This window comes from Leucopleurus acutus (assembly GCF_964270905.1).
Source record: "Leucopleurus acutus genome assembly, chromosome: 6".
NCBI classification, from domain to species: Eukaryota; Metazoa; Chordata; class Mammalia; order Artiodactyla; family Delphinidae; genus Leucopleurus; species Leucopleurus acutus.
In genome coordinates this window covers 25580093-25602000 of record NC_139149.1, presented here as the reverse complement: position 1 = coordinate 25602000, position 21908 = coordinate 25580093, and the positions used below count along the sequence as shown (strand labels likewise).

The 21908-nt window shown below is 39.5% G+C and overlaps 1 protein-coding gene across 1 annotated transcript in view; it reads left to right on the top strand.

Moving 5' to 3' along the window:
• The first annotated feature begins 682 nt into the window (after positions 1 to 682).
• Positions 683 to 21908, top strand: part of MCM6 (minichromosome maintenance complex component 6) — a 46459-nt gene continuing 25233 nt past the window's right edge. The window contains exons 1-8 of the mRNA XM_082840846.1: positions 683 to 832; positions 10540 to 10686; positions 12007 to 12117; positions 13013 to 13262; positions 14829 to 14994; positions 15281 to 15426; positions 16191 to 16341; positions 20845 to 20986. Coding sequence (XP_082696972.1) covers positions 726 to 832; positions 10540 to 10686; positions 12007 to 12117; positions 13013 to 13262; positions 14829 to 14994; positions 15281 to 15426; positions 16191 to 16341; positions 20845 to 20986 — 1220 coding nt within the window. The 5' untranslated portion in view covers positions 683 to 725. The remainder of the gene's footprint in view (positions 833 to 10539; positions 10687 to 12006; positions 12118 to 13012; positions 13263 to 14828; positions 14995 to 15280; positions 15427 to 16190; positions 16342 to 20844; positions 20987 to 21908) is intronic.

Sequence of the window (21908 nt, the reverse complement as noted above, 5' to 3'; positions counted from 1 at the left end):
GGAGGCTAACCAGGAATGGCCAAAGAGATAAGAGAAAAACCAAGTGAAACGAAGTCGGGAAAATATGGCAAAAGAGAGGGGAAGTCAAGAGGACACAAACCAAGAGTGCGTTTGAGAGGGGAAGTAATCAACAGCGTCAAATATTCGCTGATTTTTCCCGGTCAGCACCAACCAGAGTAATTCTGCCAACTCCCCTCTCTCCCCTCCCCCTGGTACTGTTACTACGTCACTTTTGACTCTTACAGGGTTTCAGCCGGTGGTTTACAGTTTATATCCTCCAATTAGATGGCTCAAGCAGGAGGTCGGAATCTTACTCATTTTCCTCTTCCATAAGGCATTACGCCTCTTGCTCAATTAATATAAGTGAAACGATTTGAAGAACATTTGAAAAACCACCCCCGGGCAAAGATCTTACGTTTTAACTCGCTCCAGCAGCCAAATTCCCCCGGACACGAACAACTGCGCAGGCGCAGAGGCCGATCACCCGGCTTTCTCTGGTCTTTGCATTTGGCGCGAAATCTCCGTTTCGTGGGAGGGGCTGAGAGAGACGCCGCGCTCATTGGACAGGTTTGGCGCGAAATCCCCGAGCTCCTGCGCCACGATTGGCTCCGGCCTTCCGGCGAAGGGGCGGGGCAGAGGAGGTGCGCGCCGAGCGGCAGCGTCCGGGGAGAAGCAACTCTCTGCGGTCCAGTGAGGCGCCGGCGGCCCCTCAGCATTAAGCAGCGATGGACCTCGCGGCGGCAGCGGAGCCTGGCGCCGGCAGCCAGCACCTGGAAGTCCGCGACGAGGTGGCCGAGAAGTGCCAGAAACTATTCGTGGACTTCTTGGAGGAGTAAGTCGGAGGGCGCCCCTTACCCGCGGAACTTCCCCTCCCGCCCCTCGCGGCTTCCGGAGCCCGGGGGCGCTGTGGGCCCCGCGCGTGTTCGGGAACTGAGGGGTCGCGCGCCTCGGAGAGTGGGCCGCGGAGAGGAGGCTGGGCCGGCTGGGCTGGTTTCCGGGGGTGAAATCCATCTGGAGCTCTTCCGCAAACTCCTGCCGTGCGCAGTGCCCTGGGCCGAGCGCTTTAGGCCCGTCGTTCAGTCCTCACAGCCTGTAAGGCTGGTGGTCGCGTAGCCCCCGGTTCCTTGTTCGGACCCTGAGGCTGGGTAGGGATGAGTAACTCGTCCAGTTAGGCCGCGCGTCCTCAGGGTCGCGGGGGAGGCCGAACTGGCGTATGAATCCTGGCGGGGGCCTGACTGGGGTCCACCGAGGGCCTGGAGCCCGTGGAGTTGAAAGGGCCGGAGTGAACCCCGTGGTTGACAGATGCTCGGGCGAGGGCCCGACCTGCTTATGGCGCTGAACGCACTTCCTCCGTCTCTTCCTTTCCTTCCAATCCTCCAAACCCCACTTTTCTTTTTTTTCTGTTGCCTTTTTTTAGGCTCCAGGCATCTCAAACCCCCTCTCCCTGGCTTTCAGCCACTGCCACCAGTTACTTTTCTTAGATTGTGCAGATATAGCTCTGCTTTCCCTGAGTGGGACTCTACCGCCTCCAGGAAGAAGTGGAAGCACTGCGGAATGTCTTAGGAAATTCTCTCTTTTTTTTTTTTAAGAGCTCAGTTTTTTAATTTCATCATTTCTTGCATTTGAAGTTCTCCTCGATGACATCTTGGCCTGAGACTCTTTGCCATGGTCCTAAAAAAAAAAAAGTCATATGCGGTTTTACTAATATTTAGAAACTCCACTAAGTTGTTAGCGCTAGTTATAGTGACGCTTTTAAAAATTAGCACATGTCTTACGAAAATGCTTCCCATCCTTAAAATTTCTTTTAGCTATTCTCAAGGGCCTTAATGACTTCCACGTCTTTAAGGCTCATAACATGGCAGGAAATTCTTTTTTTTTTTTTTTTTTATTGTGGTAAAACCTTTACCATTTTAACCTTTTTTTTTTTCTTGGCCGTGCCCTGTGGTACATGGGATCTTAGTTCCCCAACCAGGGATCGAACCCATGCCCCCTGTTTTGGGAAGAGAGTCTCAACCACGGGACCACCAGGGAAGTCCCCATTTTAACCTTTTTTAAACACAGAGTTCACTGGCGTTAAGTACATTTACCTTGTTATACAGCCATCACCAACATCCATCTCCAGACCACTTTTCTTCTTCCCAAACTGAAACTCTGCACCCACTAAACAATGATTCACCATTCCCCCCCCAACCCTCCTGCCCCTGACAACCACCATTCTATTTTCTGTCTATGAACCTGACTATTCTAGGTACCTCAGACTTGGAGTCATACAATATTTGTCCTTTTGTGACCAGCTTACTTCACTTAGCATAGTGTGTCTTTGAGGTTTTCCATGCTGTAGCATGCACCAGAATTTCCTTTTGAAGGGTGAATAGTATATCATTGTATGTCTATACCACATTTCGTTTGTCTCTTCATCCATCCGTGGATGTGTAGGTTGTTTCCACACTTTTACCACTGTGAATAATTCTGCTGTCTTGTGAAATTCTGATAGCGTTAAAACCATAGTTTAACTTATATTACCCTACTTTTGGCAATGTTACTCTCTGCCTGACAGCTCTTCATCCTTCAAAGCCTAGCTAAAGAATCATACCTCATTTGTTAAACCCTAGAAACCTTTCAGGCAGCACCAATCCTTTCTTCTCTTATGTTCCCAAGCTGCCATTTTCAGTCATCTCTGGTAATATATTTACCTGTCAGCCGTTTCATCTGAATGTAAATCCCATCCTTAATCCCCCCTAGCCACCACACCACATTACACAGGTCCTAAGTTATGTTTGATTTTAACAAATAATGTAATTACCTTTGCTTCCTTGAAGTTTGCCATGCAGCTGACTCCTGGGCACAATGATGAACAAGACAAATAATCCCTGTATTTGTTGGGGAAAAAATGTTAACGCCCTCTCAAAATACCAACTTTGATTGCCATTGCTTATGGAATAAGATCTAAATTCTTCACAGCTGCCTTTTCCAGTTTGATCTTCCACAGCCATTCTGTCATTATCCACACTCCTCCCATACCCTTCCTGACTTTGCTACATACTTGCAAACATCTGTAGCCAATCTATCCACCACTCATTTTTTTTTTCTTTCAAATTTTGAAAGTCTTTCAACGCCGAATTCCAGTGTTACCTTTTATATGCATGAAGCCTTTGTAGATGTTCCTGTTAGGCAAAATTAGTTTATATTCCCCTGTTACATTCTTTTACCTCCTCCTTTTTCTTTTTCCTTTTTATGTTATTGTGGAAAGAACACTTAACATGAAATCTACCTTCTTAACAAAATTTTAACTACTGTGTTATTGTTGTACAGTAGATCTGTTAGAGCTTATTCATCTTGCTTGACTGAAACTTTATGCCTGTAGTACCTCCACATTCTCCTCTTCCTCCTACCACCATACCACTCTTTGATTCTATGAATTTGACTTTTGGGGGTTTTTTTTGGCCTCTCCCAATGGCTTGTGAGATCTTAGTTCCCTGGCCAGGGATCGAACCCCGGGCCCACGGCAGTGAAAGCGTGGAGTCCTAACCACTGCATCACCAGGGAATTCCTGAATTTGACTTTTAGATACCTCATATTAGTAGAATCATGCAATATTTGTCTTTCTGTAATTGGCTTATTTCACTTAGCACCATGTCCTCAAGATTCATCCATATTGAGACATTGCAGAATATCCTGTTTTAAGGTTGAATAATATTCTGTTGTATGTGTATACTACATTTTGTTCGTTCATTTGTCATGAACATTTAGATGTCTTGTCCCTCTTTTTAGTAGAAATGTCTCCTATGAGAGTGTCAACCCCAGCAGAGGGATGATGCTGTCATTTCCAGCCTGTGGTACCTCTGGCATAGTGCTTTGCAGATAGCTATTTAGGTATTTAACAGTTAGAACATGCTGTATTTGAAGGAGGAATTGATTTTTTCTCAAAACTAATCTGCATGGTTATGTTAGAAGAACAAAAATCAAATATGTTCGTATGATACGCTTTTGGAAAAAACACACCAGCTTTACTTTGTGTGTGTGTATGTTTCCTTTTTCCTGAAGGTCTTAGGCGCTGAAGCACCTCATTTCTGTGTATTTATTTGTATTCTGGTTCATAAATCAACAGCTAATCTGTCAGTTTTCTCTTTAGAAATTAAATCTTTGGATTTTAACCTGTATTTCTTTCTTTTTTTTATATCATTAATAGAGTTGGGTATTTTTGAGTTTTTTATTACTTATCACTTTTTTTAATATATGGCACATTCTTATTAGTTATCTATTTTATACATATTAGTGTATATATGTCAGTCCTAATCTCCCAATTCATCTCACCATCACCACCACCAACAACAGCCCCCCGCTTTCCCCCCTTGGTGTCCATACATTTGTTCTCTACATCTGTGTCTCTATTTCTGCCTTGCAAATGGTTCATCTGTACCATTTTTCTAGATTCCACATATATATGTTAATATACGATATTTGTTTTTCTCTTTCCAACTTAACTTCACTCTGTATGGCAGTCTCTAGGTCCATCCACGTCTCTACAAATGACCCAGTTTCATTCCTTTTTATGGCTGAGTAATAGTCCATTGTATATATGTACCACATCTTCTTTATCCATTTGTCTGTCAGTGGGCATTTAGGTTGCTTCCATGACCTGGCTGTTGCAAATAGTGCTGCAGTGAACATTGCGACGCATGTGTCTTTTTGAATTATGGTTTTCTCTGGGTATATGCCCAGTGGTGGGATTGTTGGGTCCTATGGTAATTCTATTTTTAGTTTTTTAAGGAACCTCCATAGTGGCTGTATCAGTTTACATTCCCACCAACAGTGCAAGAGGGTTCCCTTATCTCCACACCCTCTCCAGTATTTGTTATTTGTAGATTTTCTGATGATGCCCATTCTGACCAGTGTGTGAAACCTCATTATAGTTTTGATTTGTATTTCTCTAATAATTAGTGATGCTGAGCATCTTTTCATGTGCCTCTTGGCCATCTGTATGTCTTCTTTGGAGAAATGTCTATTTAGGTCTTCTGCCCATTTTTTGATTGGCTTGTTTGTTTTTTCAATATTGAGCTGCATGAGCTGTTTATATATTTTGGAGAGTAATCCTTTGTCCGTTGATTCATTTGCAAATATTTTCTCCCATTCTGAGGGTTGTCTTTTCATCTTGTTTATACTTTCCTTTGCTGTGCAGAAGTTTTTAAGTTTCATTAGGTCCCACTTGTTTATTTTTGTTTTTATTTTCATTACTTCAGGAGGTGGGTCAAAAAGGATCTTGCTGTGATGTATGTCATAGAGTGTTCTGACTATGTTTTCCTCTAAGAGTTTTATAGTGTCTGGCCTTACATTTAAGTATTTAATCCATTTTGAGTTTATTTTTGTGTATGGTGTTAGGGAATGTGCTAATTTCATTCTTTTACATGTAGCTGTCCAGTTTTCCCAGCACCATTTATTGAAGAGATTGTCTTTTCTCCATTGTATATCCTTGCTTCCTTTGTCATAGATTAGTTGACCATAGGTGCGTGGGTTTATCTCTGGGCTTTCTATCCTGTTCCATTGATCTATATTTCTGTTTTTATGCCAGTACCATGTTGCCTTCGTTACTGTAGCTTTGTAGTATAGTCTGAAGTCAGGGACTTCCAGCTGTGGTTCCTCCAGCTCCGTTTTTTCCCCTCAAGATTGCTTTGGATATTCGTTTTTTCCCCTCAAGATTGCTTTGGCTATTCGGGGTCTTTTGTGTCTCTATACAAATTTTAAGATTTTTTGTTCTAGTTCTGGAAAAAATGCCATTGGTCATTTGATAGGGATTGCATTGAATCTATAGATTGCTTTGGGTGGTATAGTCATTTTCACAATATTGATTCTTCCAATACAAGAACATGATATATCTCTATCTGCTTGTGTCATCTTTGATTTCTTTCATCAGTGTCTTATGGTTTTCTGAGTACAGGTTTTCTGTCTCCTTAGGTTTATTCCTAGGTATTCTTTTTGTTGCAGTGGTGAATGGGACTGTGTCCTTAATTTCTCTTTCTGATCCTTCATTGTTAGTGTATAGGAATGCAAGAGATTTCTATGCATTAATTTTGTATTCTGCAAGTTTACCAAATTCATTGATTAGCTCTAGTAGTTTTCTGCTGGCATCTTTAGGATTATCTATGTACAGTATCATCTGCAGATGGTGACAGTTTTACTTCTTCTTTTCCAATTCGGATTCCTTTTATTTTTCTTCTGTAATTGCCATGGCTAGGACTTGCAAAACTGTTGAATAAGAGTGGCGAAAGTGGACATCCTTGTCTTGTTCCTGATCTTACAGGGAATGGTTTCAGTTTTTCACCATTGAGAATGATGTTTGCTGTGGGTTTGTCATATATGGCCTTTATTATGTTGAGGTAGGATCCCTCTATGCCCACTTCCTGGAGAGTTTTTATCATAAATGGGTGTTGAAATTTGTCAAAAGCTTTTTATGCATCTTTTGAGAGTTGAATATTGTCAGAAGCTTTTTATGCATCTTTTGAGATTATCATATGGTTTTTATCCTTCAATTTGTTAATATGGTGTATCACATTGGTTGATTTGCATATGTTGAATCCTTGCATCCCTGGGATAAATCCCACTTCATCATGGTATATGATCCTTTTAATGTGTTGTTGGATTCTGTTTGCTAGTATTTTGTTGACGATTTTTGCATCTATATTCATCAGTGATATTGGTCTGTAATTTTTTTTTTTTGTAGTATCTTTGTCTGGTTTTGATATCAGGGTGATGTCCTCATAAAATGAGTTTGGGAGTGTTCCTTTGTAATTTTTTGGAAGAGTGTTAGCCTTCTCTAAACCTTTGGTAGAATTCACCTGTGAAGGTGTCTGGTCCTGGACTTTTGTTTGTTGGAAGATTTTTAATCACAGTTTCAATTTCATTACTTGTGATTGGTCTGTTCATATTTTCTGCCTCTTTCCAGTTCAGTCTTGGAAGGTTATACCTTTCTAAGAATTTGTCCATTTCTTCCAAGTTGTCCATTTTATTGGCATAGAGTTGATCTTTGCTGTTGTTTTCTTTGTTTCTATTTCATTTATTTTTGCTCTGAGCTGTATGATTTCTATCCTTGTACTAACTTTGGGTTTTGTTTGTTGTTTCTCTAGTTCCTTTAGGTGTGAGGTTAGATTGTTTATTTGAGATTTTTCTTGTTTCTTGAGGTAGGATTGTATTGTTATAAACTTCCCTCTTAGAACTGCTTTTGCTGCATCCCATAGGTTTTGGATTGTCATGTTTTCATTGTTATTTGTCTCTATGTATTTTTTGATGTCCTCTTTGATTTCTTCAGTGATCTCTTGGTTATTTAGTAACATATTGTTTAGCCTCCATGTGTTTGTGTTTTTTACGTTTTTTTTTTCCCTGTAATTGATTTCTAATCTCATAGCGTTGTGGTTGAAAAAGATGCTTGATATGATTTCAGTTTTCTTAAATTTACCAAGGTTTGATTTGTGACCCAAGATGTGATCTATCCTGGAGAATGTTCTGTGTGCACTTGAGAAGAAAGTGTAATCTGCTGTTTTCGGATGGAATGTCCTATAAATATCAATTAAATCTATCTGGTCTATTGTGTCATTTAAAGCTTGTGTTTCCTTATTAATTTTCTGTCTGGATGATTTGTCTATTGGTGTAGGTGAGGCGTTATAAAGTCCCCCACTATTATTGTGTTACTATTGATATCCTCTTTAATAGCTGTTAGCATTTGCCTTGTGTATTGAGGTGTTCCTATTTTGGGTGCCTATAAGTTTATAATTGTTTTATCTTCTTCTTGGATTGATCCCTTGATCATTATGTAGTGTCCTTGTCTCTTGTAATATTCTTTATTTTGTTTGTTTGTTTGTTTTGCGGTACACGGGCCTCTCACTGTTGTGGCCTCTTCCATTGCGGAGCACAGGCTCCGGATGCGCAGGCTCAGTGGCCATGGCTCACGGGCCTAGCTGCTCTGCGGCATGTGGGATCTTCCCGGATCGGGGCAGGAACCCGTGTCCCCTGCATCGGCAGGCGGACTCTGTACCACTGCGCCACCAGGGAAGCCCTATTCTTTATTTTAAAGTCTATTTTACCTGATATAAGTATTGCTACTCCAGCTTTCTTTTGATGTCCATTTGCATGGAATAACTTTTTCCATCCCCTCACTTTCAGTCTGTATGTATCTCTTATAGACAGCATATATACGGGTCTTGTTTTTGTATCCATTCAGCAAGCCTGTGTCTTTTGGTTGGAGCATTTAATTCAATCACATTCAAGGTAATTATCGATATGTATTTTCCTATTACCATTTTCTTAATTGTTTTGTGTTTCTTTTTGTAGGTCCTTTTCTTTTGTGTTTCCCACTTAGAGAAGTTCCTTTAGCATTTGTTGTAGAGCTGGTTTGGTGGTGTGGAATTCTCTTAGCTTTTGTGTGTCTATAAAGCTTTTGATTTCTCCATCAAATCTGAATGAGATCCTTGCTGGGTAGAGTAATCTTGGTTGTAGGTTCTTCCCTTTCATCACTTTAAATATATCGTGCCACTCCCTTCTGGCTTGTGGAGTTTCTGCTGAGAAATCAGTTGTTAACCTTATGGGAGTTCCCTTGTATGTTATTTGTCGTTTTTCCCTTGTTGCCTTTAATAATTTTTCTTTGTCTTTAACTTTTGTCAGTTTGATTACTGTGTGTCTTGGCGTGTTTCTCTTTGGGTTTATCCTGCCTGGGACTCTCTGTGCTTCCTGGACTTGGGTGACTATTTCCTTTCCCATGTTAGGGAAGTTTTCAACTATAATCTCTTCAGATATTTTCTCAGGTCGATTCTCTCTCTCTTCTCCTTCTGGGACCCCTATAATGCAAATGTTGGTGCATTTAATGTTGTCCCAGAGGTCTCTTAGGCTGTCTTCATTTCTTTTCATTCTTTTTTCTTTATTCTGTTCCTCAGCAGTGAATTCCACCATTCTGTCTTCCAGGTCACTTATCCATTCTTCTATCTCAGTTATTCTACTGATTGCTTCTAGTGTATTTTTCATTTCAGTTATTGTATTATTCATCTCTGTTTGTTTTTTACTTCTTCTAGGTCTTTGTTAAACATTTCTTGCATTTTCTCAATCTTTGCCTCCATTCTTTTTCCGAGGTCCTGGATCGTCTTCACTATCATTATTCTGAATTCTTTTTCTGGAAGGTTACCTATCTCCCCTTCATTTAATTGTTTTTCTGCGGTCTTATCTTGTTCCTTCACCTGGTATAGTCCTCTGCCTTTTTATTTTGTCTGTCTCTCTGTGAATGTGGTTTTCGTTCCATAGGCTGCAGGATTGTAGCTCTTCTTGCTTCTGCTGTCTGCCCTCTGGTGGTTGAGGCTATCTAAGAGGCTTGTGCAAGCTTCCTGATGGGGTGGGTAGAGCTGGCTGTTGCTCTGGTGGGCAGAGCTTAGTAACACTTTAATCCACTTGTCTGCTGATGGGTGAGGCTGACTGTCCTCCCTGTTGGTTGTTTGGCCTGAGGCGACCCAGCACTGGAGCCTACAGGCTCTTTGGTGGGCGACACCAGGAGGTGTCTACTTCCCAGAACTTCTGCTGCCAGTGTCCTTGTCCTCGCAGTGAACCATAGCCACCCCCTGCCTCTGCCAGAGACCCTCCAACACTAGCAGGTAGGTCTGGTTCAGTCTCCTATGGGGTCGCTGCTCCTTCCCCTGGGTCCCGATGTGCACACTACTTTGTGTGTGCCCTCCAGGAGTGGAGTCTCTGTTTCCCCCAGTCCTGTCGAAGTCCTGCAGTCAAATCCCGCTAGCCTTTAAAGTCTGATTCTCTGGGAATTCCTCCTCCCGTTGCCGGACCCCCAGGTTAGGAAGACTGACGGGGGGCTCAGAACCTTCACTCCAGTGGGTGGATTTCCGTGGTAAAATTGTTCTCCAGTTTGTGAGTCACCCACCCAGCGGTTATGGGATTTGATTTTATTGTGATTGCGCACCTCCTACCGCCTCATTGCAGCTTCTCCTTTGTCTTTGGATGTGGGATATCTTTTTTGGTGAGTTCCAGTGTCTTCCTGTTGATGATTGTCCAGCAGCTAGTTGTGATTCCGGTGCTCTCACAAGAGGGAGTGAGCACACGTCCTTCTACTCCGCCATCTTGAACCAATCTCCTAACCTGGATATCTTGATTTAATATTTTCTAATCAACAAATACTATTCTTTTATTGTTGGTGTGTACAGTTAAGATTGGAAAGTGTTAAATCAAGAAATTCAGATTTAAATCTGAAGACGTAGTTTTGCTATGTTCCCAGCTTTGTACAAAACATTTTAAAGGCATTTTCTCATTTAATCTTCACAGTGATCTTAAGAGATAAGATGATGTTCTAATCTTTTTTATTATTTTTTTTTCAAACAGAAGGGGGACAGGTTTAGAATAGGTAAGTAACTTGCCCCAAGTTATACACCTACTAAAATGGGCCTGTCTGACCCTAAAACTGATGGTCTTTAACCAATATGCTGAATTATCAGGCATTCACATTCTTCTTTTTGCTGCCTAATTCTTAGGTTTAATCTGACTTGCATGTATCTACAGGTTCCAGAACAGCGATGGAGAAATTAAGTACTTGCAGTTAGCTGAGGAGTTAATTCGTCCCGAGAGAAACACATTGGTTGTGAGTTTTTTGGACCTGGAGCAATTTAACCAGCAACTTTCCACCACCATTCAAGAGGAGTTCTATAGGTTTGGTGTATTAATCTTCACTTTAAATAGACATGTAGCCTGGGAAGCCAGCTATTCTTAGAATGGAAGTGTTCATTTGTGAGGCAAAAGGGCAGCTGTCACAGAGGCCCTTCGATACAGCCAGTGGTCATTTTAGTGCTGCTCTGAACTAATTTAAGCCTTTGTGGAGTTGACTGTTTTTCACATGCGAATGTTGAAAACCTTTGTTTTCTATGTAGTTTTTCCAGGTGTTAAGAGGATTGCTTTGTTTCAGGCTTCAGTGCTATTGCTATGTCATTCATTTAATCCACTCTCCCTCCCCATATCATATAAAATCCCTTGAAACATTTTAAAAGCTGAATGGTATTTTTTTGGCAGAAATTAGACATTAGGCTTTTGTTTTGCTTTCAATTGATATATAAAGCCAGAAATATCTTTCTACACAAAACTTAGTTTAAATAAAATCAGGTTAAAATAAACACTGTGGACTGTTATGAAAGAGAAATGAAGACCCAGGAGTAAGGAGTCACAGTCCTGTTCTTTTACCTGGTGTACTGGGAGATGGAGAATTTGTCTCGGTGTTTCTAGTCATATATGGCTATCAAGAACGGTTAGAGGGATAAGCAGCAGAGTTTATTGTGATAGTATGTAGCAGGAAAAGTTGTACTGACAAGTGAGAGGGAAATAGAAAATCAGGGCTGATGGTGGAAACACCTGTGCCTGTACCTCATGCACAGACCGTGCCGCAGTTCTGTCTCCTGAAAGTAGCTGATTTTTCAGAGGACTTCCAGATCCTACCACTTAAACCAAGCTGCCTCAGCTATTTAAAAGTTAAGAGAACATGCACACTTCCATCTAACCAGTCAAGTGAAACGTTTCTGCCAACTTGCTCTCAAATCAGTACACAAATTCCTTCCCTGCCCTTATCCACTTCCTATCAATCAAGAATAAAACCTGGAAGAAAATAGTAGGCCTTGACAAGTGGGAGGCTGCCTTGCTAGGAGTATACTGCCCAGGTGGTTCAAGTAGAGTCATCTTGGACAGAGGAGTGACCTGCTGTGTGTATGCTAAATGATTATTTAAAAATAATAGGTTTTCAGGAACAGCATTTTATCTTTGGTGTTTCTATTGTCTTAGATATATTTATGGTGGAATAGGAGAGAATTGAAGATGCTCTAAACCTGGATCAGATGATAGAAGTGTCCCGCAGAGTTAAATTCTAAAGCTTGGTTGTAACCAGATGAAATTCCTTACTTTCAGCTGTTGGGAAGCATAAGGGGAAGGAGCCCTTGGTAAGCCCCTTGAAGTTGTCAGTTGATTTACTTTTTGTTTGTTTTTCAGAGTTTACCCTTACCTGTGTCGGGCCTTGAAAACCTTTGTCAAAGACCGTAAAGAGATCCCTCTTGCCAAGGATTTTTATGTTGCATTCCAAGATCTTCCTACCAGACACAAGTAAGAAACCCTTCTTTGAAAAAAAAAAAATTCTCCAAATAGTATAGGCATCACTTAATTGTCAGAAAGCTCAGAAGGTTGTAGTCTTAGGTCTATAAAGAGTTATATCCAGGTCTATAAAGAGTTATATCCAGTTATCCAGAAGATTTAGTTTTGGAAAATACGTATTTCCAGGAAAATGGGATGGGAAGTATGTTAAGTGAAGCAATTTCTGGGGATTATAGTATTTTAGGAGACCTTTTAAGGGATGTTGAGGTGAAAAATTAGTGAGAAAATATGAAAACTGAGAACAGTCACAAAAATTAATGAATTGTCAAGAGCTTAAATAGCATAGCTTTTAAACTGTTTTCCTCTTTAGCAGTTATTTAAAGAATAAATTTGTTGGAGGAAATTGAAGTGATATTTTGAAAACTTAAACTACTAAAATTACTTATAAAATTACCAAGTTGTTTAATATAAAATGGGTTTGTGAAATACAGTGTTTTCTAAACCTTCAAGTTCAGAAAAAAAAATTTTCCTATGATAATTTTTCCCAAGGATAACTTTACTGTGAAAATGCTTATTTAGAAATGTAGGTAAGAAAAAAATGTATTTGCATATAAAACAAAAATGGGATCATTGTGTTTTATAATTGTAATTGCATTTCTTTCATGTCCTTTACTTAGTTTTTCTTATTTATTCATTTATGTATTTTGTTGTGGATGCATGTACATTATACTTCAGGAATGGGCATGTTGACTAAATTATTCTTGTAGGAGAGTCCAAAGAATACCTTGTCTCTTATTTTGTTGTTGTTATTTTAAGCATAAATTATCATTGAATATCCTCTCATTAAAAGTGAAAATTTTTAGTTTGAAAATGAATATTTAGTAATACAATATCTGTCTTTAAACAGAATTCGAGAACTCAACTCATCCAGAATTGGTTTGCTCACTCGCATCAGTGGGCAGGTGGTACGGACTCACCCAGTTCATCCAGAGCTTGTGAGCGGAACTTTCCTGTGCTTGGACTGTCAGACAGTGATCAAGGATGTAGAACAACAATTCAGATATACACAGCCAAACATCTGCCGAAATCCAGTTTGTGCCAACAGAAGGAGATTCCTGCTGGATACAAATAAATCGAGATTTGTTGATTTTCAAAAGGTGCTTATTAATTTCTTTTTAGGTCAGATTCAGCCTATGCTAATAATTCACTTCTAGGCACTTGTAATTATTATAAGCTTACTTAGGCAATGTTAAACTCAGTTTTTATGTAAGTCAAGGTTCATCAAGTGTGACTACAGATTTAAGCTAAAAATTTGTAATGCAAATTTCAATTATCAGTATATAAATGTGTTCTAACCATTAATAACTTGGATTGGAAGCTCCTTCAGGCAAATAAAATGTATTTGTCAAAGAATAAACAGTAACCATTATTATTACTGTTATTATTACAAGCTAGAGTTAGGAAAATTTTTGCAGAAGTGGAGACTTGTTGGTGTAAGACTTGGAGTTGGTGGTTAGGAGGGAGGAAGGCATAAATAAAAGGACAGGTGAAAATGGACATGCTTGTCAATAGCAATGAGGATTATCATGATTAAAGTAGAGGAACCAAATTGGAGATCATCTGAGAGATGGTTTGGTATGAAGCATGGAAGTACTTGGAGCCTTAAATCTCAGATTGAGAAGCTTGGACCTATCTTGATAAGCAAGGGGATAAGTTTTCAGATGATGTGAATTTTAAAGGAAGATTAATGAGACAACTGTGTGTGGTATTTAACAAGAGACTAATAGGCAGTTGTAGTAACTGGGCAAGAGTTGGATGGTAGCAGTAAGAATGAAGGGGCTAAAGCTCTTCAGGGCTTAGTAACTCTGATATATGCAAAGAGAAAAGCTGCAGCAGCTCAAGCACTGGAGAATGAGTACCAGACTAAAATAAATAATTTATATTAAATTCAGTTTTTAGTCCTTACTTAGTTTTCTTGTTTTATTCTGATACTTGGTTTATAGGAAACATGTGTTCTTACCAACAACTTTGGGTAAAAGATGCTTTATATTTGATAAAGAACATGATATAACAACCAAATACAAAATATGAATTTAGGTTGGGTCTTGGTTTGGGGGGGAAAAAAACAGCTGTAATAAAGGACATTCTTGACAACTGGGGAAATTTGAAGATGGACTAGATAAAGAAGTCATTATGGAATTAAATATTTAAATCTCTTGGTGTGATTGATGGTATTGTGGTTACATAGGAGACTGTCTTTATTCTTAAGAGGTGAGTGCTAAAATATTTAGGGGTGAAGTATCTTGATTTTTGCAACTTCTTTCAAATAATACAGTAAAAATATGTGTGTCTTAAGTAATGTTAACAGTTGTGTTGAGGTGGAGGGTATAAAAGATGTGAAATTTTTCATAAAATTTCCCTGACAATTTAGAGGAATATGGAACACAGAACAATTATTTAAAGTCAGTTTGAACAAAGAAAAAAATACATGTTGTTTAATGACAGTAAAAGTGAACTTGAAGTTTTTAAGTAGATGTAATCTCTTACCAAATTGAAAGTTTTATGGTAGAGAATTTTTAAGATGAATGTTGGCACATGTCAGAAGTCTGCAAACTAGTAAGATAATTTAGGATATGTCAATATTTGTGGCATTTAATTTAGATTGCATGGCATTTGAAATAGATTTCTTCTCATCCTTGGCAATTTATTTGTCTTTGTTACAGGTTCGTATTCAAGAGACTCAAGCTGAGCTTCCTCGAGGGAGTATCCCTCGCAGTTTAGAAGTGATCTTGAGGGCTGAAGCTGTGGAGTCAGCTCAAGCTGGTGACAAGTGTGACTTTACAGGGACGCTGATTGTTGTGCCTGACGTGTCTAAGCTTAGCATACCAGGTCAGTAATCTGTGGCTCAAATTTAACAAATTCTCAGTTACCCGAACTGCAGAGTATCTAGCTTCTTGCGTCTTCCTTGTCTTATTTTTGGCTACCAATCAGAGGGTGAGCAAGGAACTATGATGAGAGTAAAAACAAATTGGTTTGCTATAAAAGCTACTGTTCTGGAAAATTTCAAAGCCTAAATGAAATATTTGCATTTATAGGTTTCATTTATCTGAGCAGTTTTGATTCTCAGCACCTTCAGTATTTGAGCTGTGAAACAGTCTATCATTCATTGTTTCAGGAGCACGTGCAGAAACTAATTACCGTGTCAGTGGTGTTGATGGATATGAGACAGAAGGCATTCGAGGGCTCCGGGCACTTGGTGTTAGGGATCTTTCATACAGGCTGGTCTTTCTTGCCTGTTGTGTTGCACCAACCAACCCGAGGGTGAGTCTTCTTAGTAGAATGGCAGAGCTTAAGAAAGGCATCCCCTGAGGCTGCCGCAAACTCAGTGTTAAAAACAGGGTTGGGTTGAGATTTGTTCTTTAGTTTTAAAACCAGATTTTTTCATGTCTGTCTTCCCGATCTTAAGGAAAAGTCTTATTTATTTTTGTACATAAGAGCTCAATGCTTTAAGAGCATTGGTACTATTATTATTCATAGTGGTTTTTCTGTTTTTGTTTTTCTGTTTTTAATTGTTAAAGTTCCTCTGTCACGTTCCTCGAGAAAGTACAAGTAGAAAAATTTAGTATCTGGGAAGTACAGTATACTGCTCTTTCTGAGAGTGATCGACCCCAGGTATTGTAGTTCTTCAGAGCTTGATTTTGTTCCAGGAGGGGAAAGCAGTGAGGAAAAGTTTGGAAAATGAGTGGTGAACATAATGTACTGTTTCTTCATTTTCATCTTCATATCAGTGATTAACATTTTATTATGGCTCATCTCATGAGCATCTAGATTCATTTAGATAGCAATACAAAACAATAGTGGTAGCTTTTTTTGTTTTTTTTAAATCACTGGACAAATGACAAGCTCTTCAGTATCTTAACTTAGGCCATACTAGTTAGGAGATTTTTTTAAAAAACCTTTACAGTCAGCAGATTCTGAAGTTGACCTCCCAGGCTATATTTCGTTTGTGGTGATGTTTCTTCTCTTTCACATTATTTTGACTGTTTCTATACTACTATTTTTTTCCTTTCTTCTCCACCCCTCAGTTCGGAGGAAAAGAGCTCCGAGATGAGGAACAGACAGCTGAGAGCATTAAGAACCAAATGACTGTGAAGGAGTGGGAGAAAGTGTTTGAAATGAGTCAAGATAAAAATCTATACCACAATCTTTGTACAAGCCTGTTCCCTACTATACATGGTAAGAGTTCTATCCATTTGTGGCATAAACTTGAAATCAAAATAATGATTATAAAATAGCAACATGTGACTTCTTAAAACACAAAAGTCAGGTTATGAAAGTTTTTTAGTGGGTTTAGAAGGGGTTTTAAAAAGTCATTTATAAAAGGACAGATATTATACAATTCCACTTAAAATGAGGTACTTAAAACAGGTAAATTCACAGAGAAAGAAAGTAGAAAGAGGTTACCTGGTGAGGAGGGAAATAGGGAATTGTTGTTTAATGGATAGAGTTTCTGTTTGGGATGATGAAAAGTTCTAGAAATGGATAGGGGTGATGGTTATAAAAGATAATGAATGTACTTAATTCCACTGGACCACTTAAAAGTTGTGTATATTTTACCACAATTTTTTTTTTCTGAAGGTTACTATTTTATTTACACAGATAGTTAAGGACTGGAAGAGAATAATGTTTGGTTTTTTTAATTGAAGTATAGTTGATTTACAATGTTGTGTTAGTTTCAGGTATACAGCACAGTGATTCAGTTATATACATATATATATTCTTGTTCAGATTGTTTTCCTTTATAGGTTATTACAAAATATTGAGTATAGTTTCCCGTGCTATCCACTAGGTCATTGTTGGTTATCTATTTTATATATAGTACTGTGTATATATTAATCCCAACTTCCTAATTTATCCCCCCCACCTTCCCCCTTTGGTAACCATAAATTTGTTAGAGAATAATGTTAACTTAAACATCATTGGAAATAGATTATTCTTGACATGACTCTTACTAGGAAATGAACCTAGCAGAATTCTTAAATTATATTAAATTTACAAAAAAGTTCGGACTGCCCGCAGCAAATTCTATACATGAAAACATTTTTTTTCTTTCTTTTTTTTGTGGTACGCGGGCCTCTCACTGCTGTGGCCTCTCCCGTTTTGGAGCACAGGCTCCGGACGCGCAGGCTCAGCCGTCATGGCTTATAGGCCCAGCCGCTCCGCAGCATGTGGGATCTTCCCCGACCGGGGCATGAACCTGTGTCCCCTGCATTGGGAGGCGGACTCTCAACCACTGCGCCACCAGGGAAGCCCATGAAAACATTTTTATAAGTGTCTAACAACTGTAATCTACTTTTAACAAGTATCACTACCACAGGCAGATAGTCAAATAAGTGCTCACTTACATTTTCTTTGGCTTGTTGATGCCCCTCTCCCATATTTCTTAAACTTGCCAAATGCAGTTTTTCCAAGTTCTTTATTTTCTGAGTTTGTGATTCCTCCCATTCTGTCCTTAGTTCTTCTGCCAAACGAGTGAGTTGCTGATTTCTTCTCTTATTTGTAAAGCAATATCTCTTTCTTGTTCTCAAACCTGTAGCAATCTTAGTTTTCATCTTCTTTCATAATCTTCCTTTAAAATGAAGACTTCCTCATTAGCACCCAATCTCAGCCTGCTGGCAGCATACACCACCTTTCTTTTCATTTTCATGTAGTACTTTAAATCTGAAGGTTCCGGGAAACGGGACCCCGGACTCAGGAACTGTGGCTCAGACAGAGAAGGTCTCAGCGGCCGCCACACAGCAGCCTCCCGACAGCCGTTTGTGCGCCTGCAGGGCGGCCATCGCCAAGCCCTTGTCACTCTACCAGTTTTTTAAAATTTTTATTATTTATTTATTTTTCGCTGCATTAATAAAATTAATATTTTATTATTTATTTATTTTTCTTCATTGCTATGCGCAGGCTTTCTCTAGTTGTGGCACACAGGCTTCTCATTGCGGTGGCTTCTCTTGTTGCGGAGCACGGGCTCTAGGCACACGCGCTTCAGTAGTTGTGGCACACAGGCTCAGTAGTTGTGGCTTGCGGGCTCCAGAGTGCAGGCTCAGCAGTTGTGGCACACAGTCTTGGTTGCTCCACAGCATGTGGGATCTTCCTGGACCAGGGCTCAAACCCGTGTCCCCTGCATTGGCAGGCGGATTCTTAACCACTGCGCCACCAGGGAAGCCCTCTACCATAGTTTTTTTTTTTTTAAAAAAAAAAGGTCATTTAGTCTTTTTTTCTGGCTTTAGGATAGAACTGCACTTAAGTATACTCTAATATGCCAGATTAATATCCTGATCTCATTTTTCTTTTTAGTTTTCATGGTGGAGAGAGATTTCTTGATGTTTTTTGGCTATATTACTATGCCTATAGTTTGTGGTTTCTTCTTTCATATTTTCTTAGCTCTTGGTTACTAGCTGCTCACTTCATTAAATCCCCTTGTGTGTTGAGGATTTGACTAAATTTTCAGGCCTCATGCTTTACCCTTGTTTTTTCCATCCTTATCTTCCGCATTCAGTTGGAGTTATGGCAAGAATTCATAAGATTATGGGTACTTGGGGCTTCCCTGGTGGCGCAGTGGTTGAGAATCTGCCTGCTAATGCAGGGGACACGGGTTCGAGCCCTGGTCTGGGAGGATCCCACATGCCGCGGAGCAATTAGGCCCGTGAGCCACAACTACTGAGCCTGCGCGTCTGGAGCCTGTGCTCTGCAACAAGAGAGGCCGCCCTAGTGAGAGGCCCGCGCACCGCGATGAAGAGTGGCCCCTGCTTGCCACAACTAGAGAAAGCCCTTGCACAGAAACGAAGATGCAACACAGCAAAAATAAATAAATTAATTAATAAACTCCTACCCCCAACATCTTTTTTAAAAAAAAAAGATTATGGGTATTTCTCTTAGGTATATACATATATTTTTAAGCTATTGGGATTTTTACAAGTATTTATTTGTTTATTTATTTGCCTGTATTGGGTCTTAGTTGCGGCACGCGGGATCTTTCATTGTGGTGTGTGGGCTCTTCATTGCAGTGCACGGGCTTCTCTCTAGTTGTGGTGTGTGTGGGTTCTCTAGTTGTGGCACACGGGCTCTAGAGCATGCAGGCTCAGTAGTTGTGGTATCCAGGCTCTCTAGTTGTGGTGCACGGGCTTAGTTGCACTGTGGCACGTGGGATCTTAGTTCCCTGACCAGGGATTGAACCCGCGTCCCCTGCATTGGATGGCAGATTCTTAAGCATTGGACCACCAGGGAAGTCCCTAGGTATATATTTTTAATCATTGAAAATTAACCTTTTTTTCTACTTAAATATTTGGTCAATGAAATTGAACTGAAATTCTTTTATGTTAATAATCTTTTGTGGATTTTAGAGTGTCCTCCCTTATAATGAGTAGGTGTCAAATTTTATGTTGCTCCATTCCCCTGTAAACTAAACTGTTGCTACATAACAAATTATACCAAAACTTCATGGCTTGAAACAACAAACATTATCTCATAAAGTCTATAGGTCAGAAATTTGAGAGAGACTTAGCTAGGTGGTTCCGGCTCAGTCTTTGATGAGTTTGTAGCCAAGACGTCATCTGGGGCTGCAGTCATCTGAAGGCTTGACTTGGGCTGGAGAATCCACTGACGAGGGAGCTTACTCACTGCTTATGTTAGTGCTAGTTGTCAGCTGGAAGCCTCAGTTCCTTGCCACATGAGTCTTTTCCATTGAGCTGGTTCAGTGTCCTCACAACACAGCAGCTGGCTTCCCCCAGAGCCTGCAATCCAAGAGAGCAGAGCAAGGAGGAAGCAAAGTGCTTCTCAGGACCTAGTGTCAGAAGTTAAGACACCTTCACTTCTACCATAGGCTATTTGTGGGAAGCAAGTTGCTAAGCCCAGCCACACTTAAGGAGAGGAGAATTAAGCTCCATCTAGAAAAGCGGATTATCAAATAATTTGTGGGCCATTTTAAAACTACCACACCTCCAACACATTTGTTTCATATAGGTTATGAGTCAGAGAAATTTTGTTTTTGGATTGGATTTTTAATTTTTTGCTTTTAAGGAGTGTTTTGTATAAATGTACCTAGCACTTTGTTGATGGAATTCACAGAAAGTCATAATAACTAAAACGGAAAAATGTTTCTTCTGGTATCACATTTCTAAAAATCTGGTGTTGTCTTTTTTTTTTTAATTGTGCATTTCCTTCTTATATTGCATTTATAAACAGTTCTCAGAAGCAGCTGTAAATCACATTCAGCATCTTATCTAATCCATATCAGTTCAATTAGCTTGTATTTATATTCAGCATGGGTCACTGTACCTGATACAAAAGAAGTAAGTCATGGACCATTTCCTCAAACTCTTGGTAGAGCTGTAAGACTTGCCTGTAGAAAGAACTAGCAAATGTGGTAGGCTGTAGTGGACATAGTTTATTTATGGGGAGAGATATTTGAGGACTGTGACATGGGGAAAGGCTTTGTTTAGGAAGTAGGACTTACGGACAAGGAGAGGCTCTTAGAATGGTGAGCATTGCCATCTATGATTAGGTGAAGACATTAGGACAGTGACTGGGTGACTTTACATTCACAGGACAAGAACCATATATTTTTACTCTAGTCTTAGCTTTTCTTCAGCGGTCTCTGCTCTTTTGGTTGGTAAATATGCCTTTGTAGTTTCCTGTGAAATTGTTTAACCTCATGTTGAAAAATACCTTGGATTTTCATTTCAGGCAATGACGAAGTAAAACGGGGTATCTTGCTGATGCTCTTTGGTGGTGTTCCAAAGACAACAGGGGAAGGAACCTCTCTTCGAGGGGACATAAATGTTTGCATTGTTGGTGACCCAAGTACAGCTAAGAGCCAGTTTCTCAAGTAAGTGTTTGCCTGAGATAGTACAGCAGAGAAAACAATATGCGTAGTTCTAGGCTTTCTGTGCTACCAAGAATGCAGTCAGTGTGCCCTTACCGGAGCAGGAGTATAAATTATGACTGTTGAATATATAACTCTTAGGTTAAGTACACCTTAATTTGTTAAGTAGAATGTAAGAACATTTTACAATTTTGGGGAATAGGGAAAAATTGTCTGTAATTCCAGTCCCACATAGAATTTTTTTAATCTTTGTGTAAAAGTCTTTGAATATATGAATATATATTCTCATGGTTGTAAGTCACAGCATGCATAATTTTAATTTACCCTAAATATTTTTCCATGTTTCTTTATTTTCATGATTGTTGTTTTTTGTTGGTATAACTTACAAAATCATTCCCCTAGCCTGATATTAGACAATTTAACAGTAATTTATTTTAATAGTCAAATACAGTGAACATCATAATGTGTATAAGTTTTTATTTTATTATTTTCCTTTGGGTAAATTCCTAGGCATAGGATTGCTGAGATTAAGAATACAAACATCCTTAAGGTTCTTAAAGAGGACACTCTTTCCAAAAACAGTGTGATAAAGATGAGACATTTTATGCTAAACCTATCAGTATGAGTACTACTTTAGCAATTTTTGCTTATTTTTAAAAGCTATAATAAAACACTTGCTTACTTTCAAACTTTTAAGAAACTTAGAGGTCAAGATAAGAGCAACCAGTTTTTGAGCACTTGCTGTGTTCTTGGTGGGGGGTGTGTGTGTGTGTGTGTGTGTGTGTGTGTGTGTGTGTTGTCTTATCCTACCAGCATCCAGACAGGCATGTAATATTATTCTCTTTTAGGGAGGCAATCAAAACTTCTCTGACTAAGCCATGAATATTAGAACTTAGCATTTTGACTGCCAAGCATGTGCTCTTCC